Source organism: Pseudonaja textilis, chromosome 7 (genome assembly GCF_049901715.1).
Source record: "Pseudonaja textilis isolate UNSWEBS1 chromosome 7, rPseTex1.2, whole genome shotgun sequence".
Lineage (NCBI taxonomy): Eukaryota > Metazoa > Chordata > Lepidosauria > Squamata > Elapidae > Pseudonaja > Pseudonaja textilis.
In genome coordinates this window covers 21,621,096-21,647,022 of record NC_141996.1, presented here as the reverse complement: position 1 = coordinate 21,647,022, position 25,927 = coordinate 21,621,096, and the positions used below count along the sequence as shown (strand labels likewise).

Sequence of the window (25,927 nt, the reverse complement as noted above, 5' to 3'; positions counted from 1 at the left end):
GGTGGTTAACATCAACTATTGTAGCGGATATTTTTTTAATCTGCTGTTATTATTATTATTGTTTTGTTGCAGGAAGAGCCCCCAAACTCCTCCCCCAAAAGAAGAAGTGGTTTACAGTTGAGAGGCTGGGTGATTGTAATGGATTCCCGAGAGAGCCACCTGCACATACAGCGTGTGAGCTCTTGAAATAACATTTCACTCAAGCAAGGAACTCTTGCACCAACAGCTGCAATGAGACGGCAACACTTCAGTATTTTAATAACCAAAAGTCAGCTGCAGATGCTTGGTAAGCGTACCTATTGATATCTGCATTCATAGCTCTTCTTGCCTTGCTTATCCAAATTTTCCTACTCTTTCTATAGTTTCGTCCTACACCTTTTTCTCTATTTAGTGTCTCCTTCTCTGATTTTTTTTCATGCCTCATTTTTCTTCATTTCTATTTGATTTGCCCCATGCATCTTTGGTTTTGTGCCCATCTTTTTGTGCCCTTTTCTTCTTTCTTCTTCCTAAAAGAACAGGCTGCTTGTATGAAGTGTCTGAAGGATGGGTAACAATTGTTGATGGATTTAAAATAAGCAAGGAGAAATTTTTTTAGATCATTTTTTGTGACTGAGAGATTTGAAGACTGCTGGAAATCTCAGAGATCCAAATGTAAACAAAATCTTTTCTTAGAATAGATTTGAGTATATATTTGCTAAGGACACAACATATCTTGATAAAGTAATGACTGTGGATCTTCATTAGAAGGATGATTATTGTATTGAGGAGAGATATTTTGCTTAGCTATCACTAAAACTTTGGCTACCTGTTCACTGAATAGGTTATATGGTAAAATTGTATTCATAAAACTGTGAAACCATATTTTAATACTTTTTTTATCTTAATTTTTTATACAATTGAACAAAGGAAAAAGCTTATATTTCAGTTTCTGTGCATCTTGCCTAATATGTTTAATATTATTCATATCCATACTTAAGGGTATGGCTCCTGAATTAAAGTCCAGTAAGCTTTAAAATTAACCCACAGCACAATTAAGGTCTTTTTTATCTTTCTTAAAGGAACTTAGTTTTGCTTGTTTATATCATTTAATCTTATTAGCAAGAAAGTAGTTTTTCAAGATTTAGATAAATATACTTGCCTCTAGGGCTGAAATAGTGTTCTTGATAATAATAGAATAAGTGTCATGATTTATAAGACCTCAGCCTTAATATATAATATATCTTAATATATCTTTTATGCCATTATTTGCTGACCCACATTATTATGTCTTTGGTTAAGAACCTTTGATTCTTAATTCGCATGGTTCAGCCATTCTACCATAATACAACAACATATTCCCACCAGCTCTTATGTGCTGAATTCTAAAATTGTCAAGGTTTGATTTATGATTTCTCATACATCACAGCCCTGAGTACATCTGTTCCATGGAGTTCAATGGGTTATAGTCACCTGCAAGAATGCTTAGAATCTCCAGTGAAGTTCGATTTGTCTAGTCTGAAATAAATCTTATTGAAATAAATTCTGTTTTTCTGTTTGAAAACCCAAAAGTCCAATCACAATTTTGGGAAATGCAGGAGCAGCATTTCCTACTACAATATATTGTAAAATAAAATGCAGCTCTTTTTGTAGTTGCTCTTTTTTAATATGTATTGTAAATTCAAATATTCAAGCTCACTATTTTACTTATTTGTCTGGTAATTTAAGTAGTTTTTCTCCCTGTGTTGATTTTAGCAGCTTATTTTAAACTGAATGTAAAATATGTTCAAGAATTAAAATGCTATAAATTGTGCAATTTCCTTTGATTCTTAGTTATATTTATACAGTTTCATATCAAGCTCTTCAGTTTCACAAGTATTTATTGTACTTTAAATTCTGTTCAATAGAAGTGGATTCATCCATTATAAACAGCCAAGGTACTTATTTGGGGGTTAGTGTAACGTATAAAAAGATACTTAATGAACAGCTTTTTGAATCTGTGGTTTATCACTGGCTTACTGTTTCCATTCCAGCCTGCATATTATACTAAATGATAAAGCAAATACACTGGCAAACCTATTAGACTGCACTTGTCAGAAGAGTACACGATTAGTGAGTTATTTGTGTCTTGATTAGCCAGTCTTAGCATTATATGCAGATGTAAGTTCCTAGATTCATTCATTAAAAAAATCAGAGAATGAAGAGGTCAAGCTATGTGTTTGTCTTCTGGTTCCTTTCAGGTTGATAAAGTCAGAGCTTTTGGTTTAAATATCATGTAAGTCTTGTTAGCTGCACTTACAGGTGAAGACTTCAATTAGAAAAAATGGCATTTACTGCTAAGCCAATCTTATACTTCAGTGTGATATGCAAATTCAGTCTACACCTGCAAGTTAATGTCAAATGCAAGCAGAAATGCATGATTTCTTTATGATCTCTTGGGTTATTTCTTGCTTCTTTTATGTCCTGATTCAAATAGGTCTACATAAGGACAAATCAAGAGCTACTAAAACAAGGAAAACAGACTGCATTTATATAAAGATGGCATACTGTAACTTTGCTCACATCTATCGTATAACATTTATTAATTTCCCTAAATCTAAACAGGCCATAACTAAAGCAAAGAATAACATAATCCATTAATGCAAAAATTGAGAAGCTAAAGACAGAATTATTCTCCTTAGAATGAAAGATGACGGGGTTCAATTGTGAATGCATACTGCATTGAGATTTTGTGTTTGTGTGAATTTTGCCGCTATAGTTTGTAAATCATGTTTATTTAGCATATTTTATGAATCCAAACAAGTATAAATTATTCAATAAATCATATTCAAACTGTGTCTTAATACAATATATGTCTCATTTTAAGCCTGGTTCTGCATCAGTCTACCTTGCAGGAATATTTTGCTCAGTGAAATTTATAAAGTATGTCTGAAGATGGACAATGATTATTCTTTGATGAAACCCAATCCACATAGCCCCATAATCATTCTAAGATCTTATTTGCTTGAATCATAGTTGATGAAATATGCTGAAGTTTATTGGGTTCATATATTATAACAAAGTACAGTTGATGGGTTATAAACCACAATGGTCCAAAGCCAAGAGGAAACAAATTAGTACAAATCTCAGCCATAATATTATAATCCTAATTGTTTCATGGTTAAAGCTTAATGTGAGTCTTAGCATCATAAAGTTGAAAGGTCTTTTTTCATTACTGAGCTCAGTCCTTGGTCTAACTTATAAAGGGAAAACTCCTTTGGGTTTAACTGGATTCCTGATAACTACTGAATATGTCCAGAGGTACAGGTGAAACTCGAAAAATTAGTATATCGTGCAAAAGTTCATTTATTTCAGTAATGCAACTTAAAAGGTGAAATTAATATATGAGATAGACTCATTACATGCAAAGCAAGATAGTTCAAGCCATGATGTGTCATAATTGAGATGATTATGGCTTACAGCTCATGAAAACCCCAAATCCACAATCTCAGATAATTAGAATATTGCGAAAAGGTTCAATATTCTAGGCTCAAAGTGTCCCACTCTAATCAGCTAATTAAGCCATAACACCTGCAAAGGGTTCCTGAGCTTTTAAATGGTCTCTCAGTCTGGTTCAGTAGGAATCACAATCATGGGAAGGACTGCTGACCCGACAGTTTTGCAGAAAACCATCATTGACACCCTCCATAAGGAGGGAAAGCCTCAAAAAGTAATTGCAAAAGAAGTTGGATGTTCCCAAAGTGCTGTATCAAAGCGCATTAACAGAAAGTTATGTGGAAGAGGAAAGTGTGGAAGAAAAAGGTGCACAAGCAGCAGGGATGACTGCAGCCTGGAGAGGATTGTCAGGAAAAGGCCATTCAAAAGTGTTGGGGACATTCACAAGGAGTGGACTGAGGCTGGAGTCAGAGCATCAAGAGCCACCACACACAGACGGATCCTGGACATGGGCTTCAAATGTCGTATTCCTCTTGTCAAGCCGCTCCTGAACAACAAACAACGTCAGAAGCGTCTTACCTAGGCTAAAGAAAAACAGAACTGGTCTGTTGCTCAGTGGTCCAAAGTCCTCTTTTCTGATGAGAGCAACTTTTGCATCTCATTTGGAAACCAAGGACCCAGAGTCGGGAGGAAGAATGGATAGGCACACGGTGCAAGATGCTTGAAGTCCAGTGTGAAGTTTCCACAGTCTGTGTTGATTTGGGGAGCCATGTCATCTGCTGGTGTTGGTCCATTGTGCTTCATTAAGTCCAGGGTCAATGCAGCTGTCTACCAGGAGATTTTGGAGCACTTCATGCTTCCTACCACAGATGAGTTTTATGGGAATGTTGACTTCATTTTCCAGCAGGACTTGGCACCTGCCCACACTGCTAAAAGCACCAAAACCTGGTTCAATGACTGTGGGATTATTGTGCTTGATTGGCCAGCAAACTCCCCTGACCTGAACCCCATGGAGAATCTATGGGGCATTGCCAAGAGGAAGATGAGAGACATGAGACTGAACAATGCAAAAGAGGCCACTGTTGAAGCATCCTGATCTTCCATAACACCTCAGCAGTGCCACAGGCTGATAGCTTCCATGCCACGCCACATTGAGAGAGTAATTGCTGCAAAACGGGCCCAAACCAAGTACTGAGTACATATGCATGCTTATACTTTTCAGAGGTTCGATATTGTTCAATGTACAATCCTTGTTTTATTGATTGCATGTAATATTCTAATTTTCTGAGACTGTGGATTTGGGGTTTTCACAATTATGACAAATCACAGCTTGAACTATCTTGCTTTGCATGTAATGAGTGTATCTCATATATTAGTTTCACCTTTTAAGTTGCATTACTGAAATAAATGAACTTTTGCACAATATTCTAATTTTTTGAGTTTCACCTGTATCTATATATATATTGTCAATTGTATAAAAGTGCTAGGTATAGAAGCACAACATTCTGTATAGAAGCAGTTATTTATTGTTTTCTTCCAGGATTTTTTTCCTTCTTTCTTCTTCTTTTATATTTTTTACTTCTCAGTTTATTTTACAAGCTGGAATTTCAGGGTTGTGAGTATTAACTGTCAAGTACTGGTTAGCTTTTTTGAGATCAGCCAATATTCACTGGGTGCCAACAGCTTTTGCTTAGTGTAATAATCCGTAACTGCCAAGCCAGTTCTTAGCTTCTCTTTGAATGGACAAAGCAAGCATAACCTATCATTTCCCAATATATATGGATTGATATAGATAGTATATAAACAGAAGGAAAAGAAAAAGGGAGGGAATGAATAAACTCGACACATAAACAAGGGTCTACAAATGTATTTTACAGTTTTCTAATATTCCAATAAATGGTCATATTATATCATTTAAAATCCTAAAAAAACTATTAAATTCAATGCAAAATATAGTCAAAAACAACAAAAAGGGAACCATAACATCATAGACTGCAATAAATTATTTTTAAATGACTTTTAATATACAAAAAGTAAAAGGGGAAAAGAATAAGAATCAATAAAAACATTATTAAGAAACTACTTTGCAATTTTATCCTTTCTTCCCATTGACCCTCAAATGTAAATTATAATCAATATATTTGTAAACATTAGGTATCTAATTTCTTTCCTGGTCCTTTTATTTATTTTTTCCTTAGAAATTGAATTTAAATATCTTAAGTATACATTGCTGTGTAATATACAGTATGTATGTATAAGATTTATTTTTAGTTGATTTTTTTTCGATTTCTGTTACGAATATGTACTGCTAGTTTTTTTGCTGTTGCTGTGTATTTTCCATATTTAGTGTTTGGTTTAATTATTGAGCTGCTCTGAGCATTTTTTTTTCTTAGTAAGTTTTTCCTAACATGCACTTGAGCTAATACAGTTAATATGAGAAATGTCCACTAATTAACACTACTTTTTAAAAGGAGTATGTTTCTCAATTGTTTATCTGTGTGAAGTCTGCCTATCTTAAGCTTCTACTATACAAAAGGTATTGCCTTCTAAGGCAACCTGTATACAGTACATTAGTGGCCAAAGTTACACTGTAGATTTGTAATTCAGAGTCAGCCTCAATTATTAGAATGATGCATTAATTATACTCAAGTATGCATTATTCAGTGGTGGATATTGTTGGTGAAATCTCTTCTAACTTTCCATATACGTGTGTGTGTGTGTGTGTGTGTGTGTGTGTTTTCTTAAGTTTTCGCGGGTACTTATGTCTGTGAAAGTCTGACTCACAGGCGAACACAATACAGAAGCCTGATGATGGCAGAGGAGATTCTGCTGAAACGTTGCTACAACTTTAAAAGCACAACTATAATGACGTGGGAAAATACCCGAACAAAGCTGAATACCATACACACACACACACACACACACAGATAGAAAGATAGATATGCATGTATATATGTGTGTATACATACATACATACATACATATATGGTCAAAAGCCACAGTCATCTCCATCTTCAAAAAGGGAGACCCCAGCCTAATTGAAAAATTACAGACCAATCTCTTTATGCTGCGTCACCTGTAAAGTTATGGAATCAATTATTAACCAATCCATCATCCTCCACTTAGAAACAAACAACCTACTCTCTAATAAACAATTTGGTTTTAGGAAAAAACTATCATGTAAACTGCAACTCTTACACTGCAAAAACATATGGACTACAAAACTCGATCAGGGCAAAGCAATAGACACAATCTACATAGACTTCTGTAAAGCCTTTGATTCAGTGGTACACGACAAACTACTTCTAAAACTAAAATCTTACGGTATCTCTGGACACCTGTATAACTGGATAGAAGCATTCCTGTCAAACAGACAACAAATGGTCAAAACTGGGAGCGTCCTATCAAATTCTGTACCTGTCAACAGTGGTGTCCCCCAAGGCAGTGTTCTAGGACCAACTCTTTTCATACTCTTCATAAATGACCTCTGTGATCATATCAAGAGCAACTGCGTTCTCTTCACTGATGATGTAAAGCTATTCAACACCACAGACAATACTGCTACCCTTCAAAAAGACCTTGACTATGTATCAGAATGGTCAAACAAATGGCAACTTCAAATCTCAACAAATAAATGCTCTGTCCTACATATTGGCAAAAAAAATCAGAAAATCAAATAGAGGATGAATAGTCAAGACCTTGTTGATGATCCAAACTCTGTCAAGGATCTTGGAGTACTCATTTCTAATGATCTAAGTGCTAGAGCCCACTGTAACTACATAGCTAAAAAGGCATTAAGAGTTGTTAACCTAATCTTACATAGCTTTTTCTCTGGTAATATTACACTAATAACTAGAGCATACAAAACGTTTGCTCGACGAATACTCGAATACGACTCATCAGTCTGGAACCCATATTACATATCTGATATTAACACAGTTGAGAAAGTCCAGAAATATTTCACAAGAAGAGGTCTCCACTCCTCTACTCGTTGCAGAATACCTTATGCCACCAGACTTGAAATTCTAGACCTAGAAAACCTAGAACTACGCCATCTTTGGTCTGATCTAAGTATAGTATATAAAATCAGACATTGCAATGTCCTACCTGTCAATGAATATTTCAGCTTCAACCATAACAACACAAGAGCAAACAATAGATACAAACTCAAGGTTAATCGCACCAAACTTGATTGCAGGAAATATGACTTCAGCAACAGAGTGGTCAATATCTGGAATACTTTACCTGACTCTGTGGTTTCTTCCCCAAACCCCAAAAACTTTAACCTTAGACTGTCTTCTGTTGACCTCACCCCTTTCCTAAGAGGTCTGTAGGGGGCATGCATAAGCGTACCAACATGCCTACCGTCCCTGTCCTATTGTTTCTTTTATATATTTTTTATTTTTCTTATATGTATCCATATATTCATAACTATGTTTTTACTTATACCTATTATCTTGTAGGCAATTGACAAATAAAAAATAAATAAAAATAAATAAATAAATAATAACACACACACAAATAGCTGACAGCTCCATCTCTAAAACATAAATTTAATCCAAAATCTGAACTAAATGTTTATCCAGCATCAGAACTCTAATAAATATCTGCTAGGTTGGTTTCATTTTTTTTTTACATGTATCAGTCTCTCTTTTATCCCATACAACTTCTGGTTGAAAGACTGTTTTATGCCATGTTAAATGCATTCCCTGTTTTTTTAAAGTATTCTCTAGTTTCAGTCCTATGCTAGATAATCTTTTGGGGACTATTTTTATTTGTATCTCATCTCAACCTCGTCTAATATTGGCAACCACACCTGCAGTCTTGCATACTGGAAGAGAGACTAGTGCAGTAATATATCATCATTTTGTGGTTGCTTTTTGATGAATCACATGAGCTGTTCTCCAGTCTTATTTGTCATTCAATTTTTATTCCATTTCTGAGACAAAAATAGAATTACAGAATAACTGAATTGGAAGGGACCTTAGAGGTCTTCTAGCCCAACCCCCTGCTCAAGCAGAAAACACTTCAGATAAAATGGTTATAGAATCTCTTCTTTAAAAATTTCTAGTGTTGTAGCACTTACAACTTGTGGCAGCCAGTTTATTTATTTTATTTTATTTATTTTTATTTGTCAATTGCTTACAAGATAATAGGTATAAGTAAAAACATAGTTATGAATACATGGATACATATAAGAAAAATAAAAAAATATAAAAAAATCAATAGGACAGGGACGGTAGGCACGTTGGTGCGCTTATGCACGCCCCCTACAGACCTCTTAGGAAAGGGGTGAGGTCAATAATGGACAGTCTAAGGTTAAAGTTTTCTGGTTTGGAGAAAAAACCACAGAGTCAGGTAGAGTATTCCAGACATTGACCACTATGTTGCTGAAGTCGTATTTCCTGCAATCAAGTTTGGTGCGATTAACCTTGAGTTTGTATCTATTGTGGGCTCTTGTGTTGTTATGGTTGAAGCTGAAATATTCATTGACAGGTAAGTCATTGCAATGTATGATTTTATATACTATACTTAGATCGGACAAAAGACGGCGTAGTTCTAGGTTTTTTAGGTCTAGAATTTCGAGTCTGGTGGCATAAAGTATTCTGCAACAAGTAGAGGAGTGGAGACCTCTTCTTGTGAAATATTTCTGGACTTTCTCAATTGTGTTAATATCAGATATGTAATGTGGTTTCCAGACTGATGAGCTGTATTCGAGTATTGGTCTAGCAAATGTTTTGTATGCTCTAGTTATTAGTGTAATATTACCAGAGAAAAAGCTACATAAGATTAGGTTAACAACTCTTAACACCTTTTTGGCTATGTAGTTACAGTGGGTTCTAGCACTTAGGTCATTTGAGATGAGTACACCAAGATCTCTAACAGAGTTTGGATCATCAACTATGTCTTGACTATTCATCCTGTATTTGATTTTCTGATTTTTTTTTTTGCCAATATGTAAGACAGAGCATTTATTTGTTGAGATTTGAAGTTGCCATTTGTTTGACCATTCTGATACATAGTCAAGGTCTTTTTGAAGGGTAGCAGTATTGTCTGTGGTGTTGAATAGCTTTACATCATCAGCTAAGAGAATGCAATTGCTCTTGATATGATCACAGAGGTTATTTATGTAGAGTATGAAGAGAGTTGGTCCTAGAACACTGCCTTGGGGGACACCACTGTTGACAGGTACAGAATTTGATAGGACACTCCCAATTTTGACCATTTGTTGTCTGTTTGACAGGAATGCTTCTATCCAGTTATACAGGTGTCCAGAGATACCGTAAGATTTTAGTTTTAGAAGTAGTTTATCATGTACCACTGAATCAAAGGCTTCACAGAAGTCTATGTAGATTGCGTCTGTTGCTTTGCCCTGATCGAGTTGTGTAGTCCATATGTTTTTGCAGTGTATGAGTTGCAGATTACATGATAGCTGTTCCACTGATTAATTGTTCTAATTTCTCCTAGTTCTAGGTTGGTTCTCTCCTTGATTAGTTGCTAAAATTTGGCTCCCAGTTTTGGTGCTATATTTCATTAAGAACCTTTGCAATTACTTTCAGCTAAAAAACCAGCTTCCCAATACTTTTATTTCGTCTTTATCGCATTTTGATTTTGACCATAAAGATTAATAAAATATTGGCTGGAAAAGAGACTTGAATGTTCAGAAGTGAATTGTTCCTCTATTCATTGTGATTTGTGTTTGTAGAGAATTTTTTTTTTACTCCTAGTTTAATTTCTGTTTTGTATTCGCAATGAAGGCTGGCTTATCTTTCATCAAATATACTGCTTCAACACTGATACTTACATTTCATTCATCCAGGCTGAAACACCATATTATATCCATATTCTATCTTATGAAATGGTCCAAGTTTTCCATTGATTCTGGCTTTCTGCCAGCCAAGGAGACATTTCCAAAATGCTAAATTCCACCCCAGTCAGTGGCCAATACACAAAAATAGGATTGACATTCGTGGCATCTATAATTAAGTGAGTAACGTTAGAGAGATAGAATGATAGTGATATATAGATATTGGCCAAGTAATCTTCAGTATCTTCAAAAATGATCTAGATGAGGGGATAGAAGTGGAACTCATATTTGCAGATGACACCAAGCTGGGGGAAATAGCTAACATTTAGAAGATGGACTCAAGATTCAGAAGCATCTTCACAGACTTGAACACTGTGTTCTGGTCACCACAATGCAAAAAAGATATTGAGACCATAGAACAGAAGTCTCCAAACTTGGCAACTTTAAGACCTGTGGACTCCATCATAGCTAGCTGGAGAATTCTGGGAGTTGAAGTCCACAAGTCTTAAAATTGCCAGGTTTGGGGACCCGTGCCCTAGAAAGAATGCAGAGTGCAGAGAAGAACAAAAAGTTAAGGGATCTGGAAGCTGAACCATATGATGAAAAATTGAGGGAACTAGGTATGCCTAATTTACCAAAAAGAAGGGTGATATGATAGCAGCCTCCTAGTACTTGAGGGGTTGTCACAGAGAAGAGGGAATTGACTTAGGGCAGGACGAGAAGTAATGGGTGGAAAATAATTAGAGACAGGTCCTAGAACTTAGGATAAATTTCCTGACATTGAGAACAATTAATCAGTGGAACGGCTTACCTCCTGAAATTGTGGATGCTCATCATTGGAGATTTTCAAGAAGAGACCAGACAGCCATTTGTCCAGAATGGTATAGGGTCTCCTGCCTGAGTAAGTGGTTTGAGTAGAAGACCTCCAAAGTCTCTTCCAATCCTAATATGCTATGTTTTATGTACTATCTATTTTATTTAGTGAGGAACTTACTAGTTGAGAGGTACAAATGAATGGCAAAAGGGACAGACACAATATATTCAGTATGTTTACATTTTGCTTTCATTGTACATTTTTTGTTTTCCTTTCTGGCAGCTCTGATTCTTACAGTGACATCCACTGTTGTGATAAGCCAAACTACATTTGAGATAACTTGCTTTTTAATCAAAGAACACAACAATGCTTCGAGAAATTGGGATTCTTCACCTACTCTCAAGGTAAAGGAAAATTAGAGTATAAAAATATTGGATTGAACCAAAGCACCATTTGGTCTATAATTCTGTGCCACAGAATAACATCTTCCTGTTTGTGTTCTCCATCACATCATACTGAAGACAGTGCCTCTGTTATGGAATATAACATTCTCTACTATTTTTTAACAGTGTGAAACAAGTTTAAGCCCCAGTTAAAGCTATCTGGTGGGCATTGCAAGGAATGTCTGTAATTAATGAATGGAAATCTTATATAATTTCCATTCATTAATTAGAGACATTCCTTCCTGCTTTCATGTGTGTTGGACTTACCGCCATCCAGTTTCATTGATCCTGGGTTCTAATATTATGAGCAAAGGATATGTCTTCTTCCTCTCCACTTTCTCCATAAAGTACATATCTTCCTCACCCACCCAGTCAGTTATTCAGTAAGCTAGAGAGTCTCAACTTTCAATTTTTCTTTGTTGTGAAGATCGTGCAGTCCTTCAGTATTGTGACTGCCTGTTCCTGCACCTTTCCCAGATGAAATACAATCCTCAACTTACAATTGAGCCCAGAATTTCCATTGCTAAATCAGGTGGCTGTTAAATAGGTTTTGCTTCCTTTTTGCCCCAGTTGCATACTGCATCTGTTAAGCGAATCATGCTGTTAAGTGCATCTGGCCTCTCCCATTGACTTTGCTTGTCAGAAACCTGCTGTGAAGATTACAAATGGTGATCACATGGCCCCAGGACAGTGCAACAGGGACATCTTATGATGATGTCATAAATACATACCAGTTGCCAAGCAACTGAATTTTGATCCTGTGACCACAGGAATGCTATAATGGTCATAAATAGGCAGTCAGTCATTTTTTTAATGCCATTGTAACTTCAGTCAGTCACTAAACAAATAGTTGTAACTCAGGGTCTACCCTGTAATCAGAATTTCTTTGCATTGTTCCATTGGATGTGGACTCTACCTTCTTGAGGCTTGGGTAGATAAATGCTGTTTTCAAATGTTTGGGGTGATGTCTTCTTCTGCCACAAGCTTTTCTCTGTGTCTTCTGGCTTCCAAACCCACCAAAGCAATTTCAATTCCACAAATACCAGCTCCATACAAAAACCATTCGCCACTAGTACATTCTGTTCCATTTTCTGGGTTTTCTGGCTGTCCCATGGCTTTGACACAGAAGGTGTTGAGAGAAATTATTAATGGGTTGCCGGAGAGGCAATTGCTACCGTGCTAACTCTTGATTCTTAAGCAATGACTCTCCTGTCATGATAATTGGTGTAATGAACAAATATTCAAATTGTCAGGCTTCACAACCTGGGTTTGGGAGCAAATCCTAGGGTTCCTGACCTTTCACAACTTACTCTTACTTTTGGTCAGGGCTCAATTAGATTTGAATCTTTACTACAGACAAGAATAAAGTCATAAACAATAGTTGAATGCTCATTGCTAATGCAAAAATTTCAGAACTATATACACACTCAAGATTTTAACAATTCCCTTCCCTTCCAAGTGAACTGATACTTGGTGGGATGCTTGGTGGCTTTGAAGCCAGAAGAGTTGTACATTTACATAACAGCCATCTAGGGCTTGAGAAGATCTATTAGTGCCCACCTAATTCCTTTCAAAAAAATTATTTCTTGACTAACTTATAAATAATGGTTTTGCATTTTTCCCTTACCCATTGCTTTTCACTGCTCCTTTTCTGTGAATGGAGCTCAAGCAATGATGGATGTTGCTACTATCTGTCAAAGAATTATAAAACTGGATGTCAAGGTTTTATTTTATCTTTATAATAAGGGATTTCATTTTCCTCCAGGTCTTTAATTCCTCTGAACTTAAGACCTCTGAAGTATAAGTATAGTTTATGACAAGGCTCTTCAAGCTTGGCAAGTTTAAGACTTGTGGACTTCAACTTCCAGAATTCCTGAGCTAACATGACTGAAGGAGGAATTCTGGGAGTTGAAGTCCACAAGTCTTAAACCTGTCACGTTTGAAGACCCCTGGTTTATGAAGTCCCGTCATAAGCTATGCATTCAATCATCTTTTCAACAATTGAAACAAGTCACAAAAATAGTTCCTCTTAACGGTAAAGCTAACATTCTTTCATCTTTTCTCCACTGACAGCTATTCTGTTTCCACACTCACTTGTGGTCTTCTGAGCAATCTTCATCTTCCCTTTTTCAAACATGTGATATTCCACTGTTAATACTTATTGCCTCCTTTTGCTTCCTGACTTCCATGCCTGTGCTTAAAATTTTAAAGCGAGGTTTTTGTAGGCATGTGTTTACCTTCATGTCACTATTGACTGCTAGTGACCCGCTAAACAACTTAAACAATGCAGCTTTCTTAGCAAAGTTTTGAAAGAGGTTTCCTGAAATCAGGTCGCCAACCTGGCTTCAGGACTAAAAGTCATCATCTCCTGGTTTTTTTAACAAGGTTCCTTGTTGCACCAAACTGTCTCTCTATATTGTCTAAAATAAATCACTTTCTATTTGTGATATTATCCCCTCTTAACATATTTGTCCATGTCTTCCAGGAATATCCCCAACTTATACTCTCCAAACACCCCAAAGATGCTTTATTACTAAAGGCAACTGGATTTTTTTCTCTTTTTCTCTTTTTTTTTTTAGAAAAAGTTTAGCTTTTTGGATGAGAAATGAAACATTTTCTAAGAAAAAAAAACCCCCAAGAAATCCAGTTGCTTTTTGGAAAAAGCACCTTTGGGAGTCTCTCCATTCAGTACTTTTTCCAATATGGTCTAATATGGATAAATACATGTGAGAACAGAAGTACCGTTTGACTTCATCCTCTACAAATTTATGTTCTTTTCCTCTTCTTTGCTGAAAATAGAACTGCATGGTCTACCGAGTCACAGTAGTTCAGGAAATCATAAATCTTACATCTTAAAATGTATGCTATATTAAGGTTTTATCTCCCTCTTCAAACTCTTTAGTTTGCAAAATACTTTGCTTGCTTTTTTATGCTAAAATAGAAATGATAACTTCCCTTTCTTTTCTTTCTCCACATTTCTGTCATATTTCAGGTGTTCCCTCTTCCTAAACTCTTTCAGTCTTTTGTTCTTTCTTTCTGCCATACTTTGCTAACTGTCCATTCTAATGTCCCGACTTGGCTCTTCTATATACCTCTCTTCTCCTTTATTGCCATTTTCTTCATCATTATCCCTCATATCTACTGCATAATCAGTATTTTTGGTCATTTATTTTGGGAATCCTCATTCGCACTTTGGGCACTTGGTGCCGAAGAGGTTAGTATGCTTCCAAAGATGAATAGAATTCAAGCAAAATTCTATTTTACTGACTTTAATTAAAATGTAAATTAGAAAATTTGTATGCATGTAATGTGATTACTTTTCCCTATTTATTTAATGATTTCCTTTTTCTGTCACATTATATCTTACAATTTAGTGGCAAATTTTGGTGAAGCTTTGAGAAGGATTCCTAGGTTTGCAAGGGTAAAGGGGTGTTAAAGTGATGTTTGGACTCCAGGCTACCTATAGTCCAGTGGTCCCCAACCTTTTTTGTGCCACGGCCCAGTACCGGCATCACAAAATCATCCGCGGCCCGGTACCGTTATCAGCACGCATGGCAAGGCGAGCCAAGCGACCGGCCAGCCAGCCGTCCCCCGCTTCTCCCTGCCACCTTCAACTCCTCCTTTGTACCTGTGTCGATGGGCTTCGCCACGGCTTTGGGACGGTCGCTCGGCTTGCCTCGCCATGCGTGCTGAAAGAATCCTCGCGCCTTAGTTTTGTTCGAAGCCGCCTCCCCCCTCGATGAAACTAAGGTGCGGGGATTCTTTCAGCACCCAAACACCACTTTCTACCCGGAAAAGCTCACCTGAAGCACTTTTTCATCAAAACAAGATGGCGGCGCCCAGCAAACCGGCGGCCCGGTAGAAATTGTTCCACGGACCGGTACCGGTCCGGGGACCGGTGGTTGGGGACCCCTGCTATAGTCCACCTTTAATTTCAACACTGATTTTGCCTTCTGACTTACTGATTTAAATTGTTTTGATTTAGTATCAATAGTGAGCAGAAAGTAGTTTGGGTGGCTGAATGCAGCTGTTACAACAAGGTTTTCCTTTCATAGAAAATTAGGTTGATAAATTAATAATAAAAGTATGTCAGTATCTGAACGAACATTTGTGTTTTTGAAGTCAAACCAATATACCAACCAAGCCAGAAACATTTTCACTCCATCATTTAAATCACTTTGATATCTATCAACCCCATTCTGCCCCAAACTGAAAGGAAGCAAAGCTACAGTAGTTTCACAATTCTTATTGCAAGACACAGTGAGGTTGTACATTACATATTTATTTTCTGTGTTTTTACAAACTATGGCAAACATATGAAAAAAAACCCCTTCAACTTAACAGGTATAACATGATAAACAGCAGTCTTTCTAAACATGAAAACTAAGGACCGGCTGTTTTCTAGGCCGAGTATCCTTGTAATGGCAATGTTTTATTCAAAAGATGCAAGAGATACCTTTGATGGAAAACTATATCTAGTTTAGAATTGGAGTAATTTGATTTGTTTGCATATTCCGATAAATTAAGCATACTTAGTACTAATTCAGATTACCCTATTTCCAAATTTCTTCTCCAGGGTTTTTTTCTCACAGCATTCACCACAAAAGATGTCCTCAACCTTCATTTCTTAATCAAATTGTGTAACTTCTCTATCCCTTTCTGTGATTGAGAGGGGAAGGATCTCATTTGTTTGGGAAAGATAGAAGGGAAATACTAGCTTTATTGGTAGTAGCTTCCCAGATCTTTTACAGAGAACTATATACAAATTATCTTTCAATGTTGTTTCTCTAAAAGCAGGATAGATATTAAATGGTGCAACAGAGTAAATGTATATTTTCTATCTCTTACAAAGCAGATGCAAGATAATATTGAAGACCTCCAGTGTTCCTTGAATACTCAAAACACTGAGAATGCCTACAAAACAACAGTAGATGTTGGTGTGCTTGAAAATGTCAGGTTAAAAGCAGTATTAAATATTTCAGAGATCATCGTCTGTCACTGGGTTTTTAAAGAGATCCAGACCAAATGTAATTCCTCTCTGGATTTGGAGAACCGGTAAGCAAACAAACAAAACACATTAAAAATAAGAAGAACAAAAAGCAATATTTGTTCCAGGTCACACGAGCCTCCAGCAAAAGCTTAAATGAACAATTGCAACTTTTTGTGCACATGAATTTCCTTCTTAGTAATTCGAATTTTTAAAGATGCAAATAACTGGATGGTTGCTTGTCTCTTTTGAGGCAAGCAACTTCCCAAAGTGCTCTTGCATCATTCCCTTTCACATATGGCTCTAATATTCAGAACTTAGCATTCATTCTTCTTAACTTTTCATGATATATTTGCTGTACCTGTCCTAACTCATTCTTACAGAGCAAAACTGAAGGCAGAGCACTATGCTTCATCAGTGAGTGAGAAGGAGGGAAGTGTCCCCAATTGCCTACTCAAGCAACTGACTCTCCCTTAATTCCTATTAGATTGGGCAGAATTGAAGAACAGGAAAGCTTTGGATTCCCATGAACTCAAATCCTTGCCTAATCTGTCAATGCAACATTTCCCAGGTTTCATATACATGCACCTTTCCTTCTCTGACATCAAAGTTCCATGGCTGGAAGAAGGTTTCAGAAGCTTAACGGAAGAAATTGGAAGTCAAATTTCTTTCTCCAGAATTCAAGTGGGGAATTCCCACCCAATATTTATATGACTCTGGATGTTTTCCCAATTTATAAATACATAGTTGATTGGGAGCCATCTAGGGTTAGTTAGTAGATAGGTGCTATATAAATGTTATAAATAACCAGTAATTCCTTTTAACTATAAAGTTATGCCATTTAGCCTCTTGCTGTATTAAAAGCGATGTTGCTAGATAGGAATAGAGAGAATCAGATTTATTTTTCAGTTAGCTATGTTCACTGGTTGAACCTGGGTCAGTTGCTAGATAAAATGGAAAGGAAGGGAAGGGAGTGAGAAGTGGCAACTTCATTACTATTAGCTCTACCAATAGACCACAAATAAAATAAGAAACTTGAAATAAGGAATGCGGTATCCAAACTCTGACAAACCACCTGAAGTTATCTGTTAAATTCGTAGAATTAAGTTCTAACCTGCCTTTCCATTAAGTTCCATGCAGTTAGAACTACACTGCTTATGTCAGTCTACCAGTGTTTCTAAATGAAATATTATAGCTGCGTACTGAAGCTAAAAGCATGATTTCTTCCTCTTCTTGGAATGAGCAAAAAGCCACTATTGTTTGGAGCTGTAGAGATTTCAAGAACTTCCAGAGAAGCGTAAGTAGTGAAGAACTGTCATTCTGGCTAACCTAATTCTGTAGGTGATTCATGAAATGGTTTTTCTGGTCCATATGCAAGGTTTTGTTTCCCTTTTGCTTGTTGTCATCTTGGCCTAGTTCCGCACCCTGAAGTTTTTTCATAATTATTTCATAAAGGAAGTCTTGTTTTCTGTCTCAACAGGCATATCATTACAGTGGAGTTCCCAAGAATCAAAGAAACCCAAGAGGGAAATCACACACTGTTAATTACAACTAAAACCAGTAACTACACTATAGTATTTATGTTGTATATAAGGAGTAAGTATGACACATGGAGGTTTCATATCTTATTTTACAATTAGAACACCACTTCAGTTAATATTTTAAGTGCAAACCTTAAAAAGTATTTAAAGCTATTTATTTAATACTACATGCATTAAATAAAATGTGTCATAATTATGTTATTGCTTCATTTGAAGCAGATTTTTTCCTCCTACTTTAATCATATATAAACTTTAATTTATTTTGGAATAATGTCATGCAATAATTAACTGAGGACAAGCTGTCGGTTGCTGGGGTATTCTAATGTTATTTTTCTTGCTATTTGTAAGTACAGAATGTGAAGATTTATAAATTAAACTAAAATTTATAGTTAATGTTAGAAAATATGGGAGTTAGTATGGCTTGTAAAATGTTTTGATTTTGTTCAAGCTCAACAAATGGATGATAATTAAGTTTACATAAAATTTATTTAACAACTTTTTTATATTAAAAAATTATTTTTAATATTTATAATAATTCCACCTTTCATTCATACAGTGTGTCAACTGTGTATATACATACAATTATAACAATTATAATTAATAATTTTCTTACCAAAATAACAATAATCACATTTTCTTTATAAGCCATTATTTCTTATATCTATTATTTTTATAACAATCTTAACTTATTCCTCTATATATTCATCTACTCAGTTTTAACTTCTTTATTTATTTTGATAAATTAAGTCCCATACCATGTAATATTCAGTTTCTTCTTTTTCTTTAATTGCCAGTGTTGATCTGTTTATTTCTGCGCATTCAAATTTTTCTCTGTCACTTTTCCCTCTGCCGGTATTTTATCACTTTTCCAATTCTGAGCAAATACAATCCTAGCTGCTGTTAATACGTGAATCATCAAATATACTTTTTCTTTGCTATAACCTTCAGGTATCATTCCTAATAAAAATATTTCAGGTTTAAAATCTATGTGAAAAAAATTATCATTTCTTCCCACCATGTGAGGATTTTTGTCCAATATCTTTTTGCCTCTGTACAACATCTTAGTTTTCCCTTTATTTCAATCCTGCCACTTCTCCATATTCCTCTATCTTGTTTATCAATTTATTTAGCAACTGTTCATTGATAACTTTCAGAATATATTGCAGCCAAATGTACTATCTTTATAGATATGAATATCCTTATTTTAGTTTTTTTTTTAAATTATTATGCATTTTCCTATAAGAACTTGTTATATAACAGCCCTGGTGGCACAGTAGTTAGAATGCAGTACTGCAGGTTACTTCTGCTTACTGCCGGCTGATTGCAATTTGGCAGTTCGAATCTCACCAGGCTCAAGGTTGTCTCAGCCTTCCATCCTTCTAAGGTTAGTAAAATGAGGACCCAAATTGTTGGGCGCAATATGCTGATTCTGTAAACCACTTAGAGAAGGCATACTGAAGCAGTGTATAAGTCTAACTACCATTGCTATTGCTATATAGTTACAGGTATATTCCTCCCTTAAAAAAATAGAATCCATACAACTAACCTTCTGAAAGGATGTCTGTGAACTGTCTCCCCTTTGAAAAGCTATCCAGTCCAAGGATCCTACCACAGGTGTTTCTTATTGTATAACCATCCTGCATAATTCATGAAATTTTACCACAAAATGTCTTTTTCTACTGTTTGTTCATATTTCCTTTCTTGAGGACAAAGGCAGACTTCAACAGTGACTTTGGACTACTAGCATTTAGGTGCTATCGGACTGAAAGCACTTCCAGGTCAAATTCAAATAAAATAAAATAAATACTGATCTTATAACAATAACAACAGCAATATAAAAAAGAGAATTTCCCTGGTGTTTTACAGATAATTATAGAGTAGGTCTTTGAACTCTTATTTAGAGTACAATATAGCAAGAGATTAATCGCAGTTTCAATACTCCCTTGTCCACAGGGACATAATCTTAGCTCATACGGGACTTTTCTATCAACTCTCCAAAACTGATGTGTGGAGAGCATTGAAGCATGTTAACATAAGTGCTCTTTGGCATTTAGAAACAGTTAACTGGTGTATCTCACTGGTTCGTAAAAGGAACTTGATTGCTTTTAAAATGTTCTTATAGTAGAATAGGTTGATCTTATTGGGTTTCCAGGTCTTTGATAGACTGATTAAATGCACTGAGTGCACACTCAGAACCCATGATTAGAACACCTCAATTGAAAAGCCAAGATATTGAAGTTTTTGTGAGATTGGTCTGTATCATATTGATTTGTAATTGTCCTCAATAAGAAAAGAACTCAAACCTTATGGGAAAGAAAAGTAATTTCAACCAATGTGCTAAAGTATAGGTTCATGTACCTGTTTTAATTTAAGATATTCCTGCTTCCCTCCTTAATAAAACATTTGGAACTCAAGGGCATACTGAAATATAGTCCTTAGAAATTTGGCTGGACTCTTGCAAGAGCAGTAAAGGAAGTTTAAGATCCTAACTGCATCAAAAAGTATTTATGCACAAACCTGTCAACCTGTCATTTGTTATATTTCTATTTAATTACAATACATCTTGATCTACATATAAAGTACATCCCCTTTGGCATGGGGTGTATTAAAGCATGTCCTTTTTCTTGATAATACATAAATAGTTGCCAGATAAGGGTTGTTCTGACTAACATTCAAAGGAGAGATAATGGATAGAAATGAAGAATATTGAAAATGTTTTGGATGCTGTGCTCTTGAATGATTTATCCTTTTTTATTTATAATCCACCTTCTATTTTAATTCCATTGTTGTGGGATATTTTTCTCCTCTGCTCCCTACTTCAAAGCTAGAGCAGTTTCAAACTTCTTAAGAAAAAGCTCTGAAATGGTTTGAGTTAATTCATGTTTTCTTAACGTTTAAAGAATCCAACTGACATGGCAGGGGTGCTGGGACACTTTTAATCTTCCTGGAATAACAGGATTGACTGGTAATTCTCTAAATGAGCTGTGATCTGTCAATAAGAGTTTCTGATTCCCAATGGTTTGGCCACAACAGTGCCGAAAGCTACCATGCCACTTAAATTAGGCATGAAGATAACCGAGAGTGATGCTGTTCTATGAGCAAACTCTGTACTGAAAACAAAAGAACAATTTGTTGTTCCTTAATTCTAAACATAGGTTTTCCCCACCCCTGTTTTGTACTTGACAAATTGGTAACTTGTGTAAAAATAGTAGCTCATGGAACCTTAATGTCTTCAAAGTCTTTAAAATGAGGCTATTTTTAAATAATTATCATTATTTTCTCTTTTTAAAAAGTATAGAGTCAGCTAATTGGGCAAGAAATTATATTTAAGAATATATTTAAGAATCAGGGAGCAAAAGGCTAGAGGAGCTGCCCACCTAAATGGCAACGTCAGGCTGACTTTGGTTAATTTCAAAAACCTAAACAAGTTTGGGCCTTGTTAGAATTGAAAATCACCAAAAAAAATCTCAGGACTGGAGGCTGGATTAGAAAATTGGGAGGGGGGAATGTAAAGCAATGTAAAGTACTTTTATATTGTTAAGGAAACTACAAGCTCGTGAACTCAATAAGAGTTGAGCTGAACTTGAGACTTTAGCTTTTGAATCAGAAATTATTGCTGCTCATACACCGACATTTTCTTTCCACAATAGTGTTGCTTTTTACACTATTCAGAAAAAAATATATAGGGTACACAAACTACTGACACCCGGAGCAGGTCTCCGTGCAGAAAATAACCATGAAAAACGTACAATTTATTTTCAGTAATCAAACATGTGCTCTAAGGCTCCCTCAGATCTGTTGGAACAGCAACTTCCACAATTCCTGCCCAGCATAGCAGTTGGCCCTCTAATTCACCTGGGAGTGCAGTTTGAGGAAGTTTGCTGAAATAAGAATTAGGCTATAGTAACAACCTTACACAGTTCTGTTTTTGATAGAAATAGTTGGACTAAATGTTCAACACCAAAGTTCAATTCCTCCCTCTACACACACATACTCAAATGATAAACTGAAATGTATGCCACTTTTTGCAACACGCCTAGGCACTTTGAACAAGCTGGCAAATAAAGGAAACTACCCTGCTAATTAGTTTTCAATGAATTTCATTTGGAAATCATGGCTTCTAGTTAAGAGTTTGGGATCAAAAGATAACATCACTCTATCACTTATCTTGATTTTTTCCTGATTGCAGTGAAGCACTATATTTTTTTTATTTAAAAGCTTCCTGGCTTCTTTACTTACTCAGGAGGTTATTTAATAAAATATAGTTTATACTGCAGCCTATATACAGTATTCATATTTTATTAAATGCATATTTGCATGATTAAACATAGCCAATTATCTTCATTCAGAAAAAGTGTCTACATTCCACCCCTAAGCATGGCCAATAATTATTTAGAAAACACCTAGCAATGATGAAGGGAAGAAATTAATGTTGAATACTAATTTCCCTAATGTTATTTTTTAGCCAATAGCAAATAAGATTTGGTTATCATTTGAATTCACAGTTTTCAAATTTTTCATAGCGTTGCTAAATTTTGCTTTTTATTTAAAAAAGTATATTGTGCTGGCTTGCATAATAAAGGTTCATGAAAATAATGCACAAAAATTCATTATTTTAATGGGAATGGTTTACAAAAACAATATAGATTAGGCAAATTGAACTGTAAGTACACATATTAAAAGACCTATCTGTACCCACATATCAGAAGATATCTCTGTACACCAAAACAGGTACATGCTAAATGCAAATTGAGTGGGGAAAAAATCTTAAGTTTAATAAATGAACTTGACAGTTTCAAAGAAATGACAGCAGAACCAAAATAAACACACACACACACACACAAAAACCCACACATACATTGGGAATGGTAAAATAAGAAAAGGTAGGATCAAGAATTAAGAAGCTAGCATAAAAGAAATATATGGTGGTTTGAGAGAGAATAAATGGTGGTAGAGAGAATAAATTAGATTTGAATCACAAAACAATATACACAAAAGGGGAAGCCCCAGAAAGTCATGGTTGGATGGAACTGATGAGATCCACAAAAAAATGAAAGTTGAGAAGTTAAAGTAACAAAAGGCAATTTATGAAGAAGTATATAGACATGATGGAAGCAAAAATAGCAATAGCACTTAAACTTTTAGTCTTTTACAGCACTCTGAGTAGTTTACAAATGTCCACCCTCAAATATTGCCCCCAACAATCTGGGGCCTCAGAAGGATGGAAGGCTGAGTCAGTCTTGAGTCAGTCAGGATCGAACTTCAGAGTGTGGGCAGAGTTAGCCTACCAAACTATTTTTAGAATTGAATTATTGCATTCTAACCACTGCGCCACGATGACTTCTAGATGTTTTACAAAGATAGAAAAACATTGAGAAGCAACCAAGAGAATTGGTCACTAGACTGAGATGAGCAGCTATACAAATTGGGTGGGTGGGTGGGTGGATAGATAGAGAGATGGGAGGGCTCAAGCTTTCATATGAGAAATGAATGCAATAATTGTAGTTGTTTAGGTTAGAGATTGCAAGGAGGTATGAGTAAGGTTTACAAAATTGCACATAGCAAAGAAAGAAAAAACAGAACTAAAGGTCATCCAATTAAAATAATAAAAGATTTAAAATTGATACCAGGAAGTATTTCTTTACACGGTTTGTAATTAACCTACCTTGCAACAAGATAAGGTACCAGTTACTAATTTACATCTATCAATGGGCTAGTCTTGATGACTGGGCATAACAGTGGGAAAGGAGAGCTTCCTTGAGCATTATTTGTAGGGTTTCCTAGATGGGTACTGGCTAAATGAATTTAGGGCTCGCCCAGCAGTCTTTTCCCATGTTCTTAAGTGCTTTACAGTTTCAGTGGCACTTCTGCTTTGCTATAAACAATATGCCAATATCTATATAAGGAGGATACTACAGGAAATTGAGTAATGTAGTGGACATCCTGACACTTACATAATTAAGCAGCCAATTCATTTTATCATTTTAGTCCAAGCTCTACCTATCAGAACTTCTGTTGAGTAGTATAATCTACATTGCTTTGGACTTTAACTTGTTTCCCTGCTCTGGACTTGCTTTGGACTTTAACTTGTTTCCCTGCTCTGGACTTTTATATAGCCAGCATAAATCTTCTTTATTCCCTCCCTTGTACTAGTGGAATATTCTATTGTTTTGTGCTTGCTTCTGCCAACACAATTGTAAATTCAGCTCAGTTCTTCCGTACTTCACACATAGGATTAACTTTGTACTTTTAACTGATTTCTAAAAACAAACAACATCCCTCAATCCAAGTATAATCCATATTTACTCAATTAAAAATGATTACCAAAATAAATTAGAGATTGTAGTCATTTCATTGTGCCAAGTGAGTTCTGCTAACAAATGCAGATTAAGAAAAACAAGCCACAATTTTGGAACAATTGAAACCACAAGCTGCATCAGATCATAATGAAAAAATCTGTATTCATTTTAAGTCAAACAATCTGGAGTGCCTAGAAAAACAGTAAAAAATGGCTTTTCAAATGATTTTTGAACCAAACACAACATTTTATCCATTGATTTGTGAGCAATTTGAGGCTATGCTGATCTTTCCTCATCTCTATTATCCATGCCTTAAGAAAGGTATGGGAGGGAGGGTATTTTGAAAAATTACTGCAGTAAAACCCATAAAAATAACCAGCTAAATTGTGGCAGGATTAATGTTCTATATAGGTCTTTTATTTTTGCTAATTGTGTTACATCCTGTCAAAAATAAAAATACTACGGACATTTATGGTCTAACTGGCAAACATTTTATTCAAATCAAATCTCAAAGTGACTAAATCAAATCCAGTAAAAGGATTCGATTTGCAAACTCAAATCGAATCATGCCGCTTTCAATCTATGGTTTTAGTCAAGTCAGGGTTGGTTTCTTTAGCCCTAATGAATAATACATTATTCACATGTCTAATTTTTAATGTTCTTCTATGGTTATACAGACTACTTTTTTGTGTGGGGGAAACACAGTAATTTCATTATGTATATAGCAGAGACAAAATCTTTGCATATTTTTGTAATGACAACATAAAAAATAACTCAGATTCATGTACAAAATACATACATAAAAGCACTAAAAAAAGCACTATACACATCTTTTTCAATAGGAAGCCCAGAAAAGCCATATTTTATAAAACATGGAGATGAAAGTGTGAGATGCATATCAGAAGGACATCCTACACCAGTTCTTAAATGGTTCCCTTGCCAAGTTCCTGATGACAAGTATGTGGCTCCAAACTATTGTCTTTTTTTCTTGTTCTTTTCTGGGACTCTCAATTTTTGCATTATTTGTGTATATTTGAGCATCTTCCCACTGAGAGAAGACCCAGTTGAACTGGGTTGAACTGTGGCGTCCTTGGTGCTCTCTGAGCTTGGTTTGCTTGCAGACGTTTCTTTACCCTACTAGGTTACATCATCAATACTAGAGGGGAATGGGATTTGCTTTCCATTTATATATAAGTGGCTTGTTCTGTCAGTGTTGGCATGGTTGTTCCTGGTGGTTCCTTTATTAGGCTGTTATTTAATGTTTGTCTGAGATAGTTCCTTGACTGAGATATTTTTGTAAAAGAAAATGTCATGTAGTGAATTGACAGAATACTATGGCAAATGCCTATGAATTTATTTATATGGAATTTATTTATTTCTGATAACTTCCATAAACCATTGAAATTGCAAAATGATCTTCCTGCCCTAACATTTTTTGCTATGTGTAGTGGCTATGAGAGCAGTAGGCAATATCACTCCTTTAGCAAAAACCTCAATGCTTCTAGAGTGTAAGAAACCTAGGAATTAAGTTTCAGAAAATATTTGAACCAACTTTCCCTAGTTGGTTCAAACATTGGCTATACATTTAAATGCCCAGACAACACCTGCTTTAGAGTTTGTGTGG

At 35.6% G+C, this 25,927-nt stretch overlaps 1 protein-coding gene across 2 annotated transcripts in view; it reads left to right on the top strand.

Moving 5' to 3' along the window:
• The first annotated feature begins 131 nt into the window (after positions 1-131).
• The window catches only part of FLT3 (fms related receptor tyrosine kinase 3), a 59,260-nt gene continuing 33,464 nt past the window's right edge, over positions 132-25,927 (top strand). The window contains exons 1-5 of one of the 2 annotated variants that reach the window (XM_087937205.1): positions 132-286; positions 11,316-11,437; positions 16,329-16,531; positions 17,944-18,059; positions 25,146-25,260. In XM_087937205.1, coding sequence (XP_087793331.1) covers positions 232-286; positions 11,316-11,437; positions 16,329-16,531; positions 17,944-18,059; positions 25,146-25,260 — 611 coding nt within the window. In that variant the 5' untranslated portion in view covers positions 132-231. The remainder of the gene's footprint in view (positions 287-11,315; positions 11,438-16,328; positions 16,532-17,943; positions 18,060-25,145; positions 25,261-25,927) is intronic. The other variant, XM_087937206.1, reaches the window with a different exon arrangement.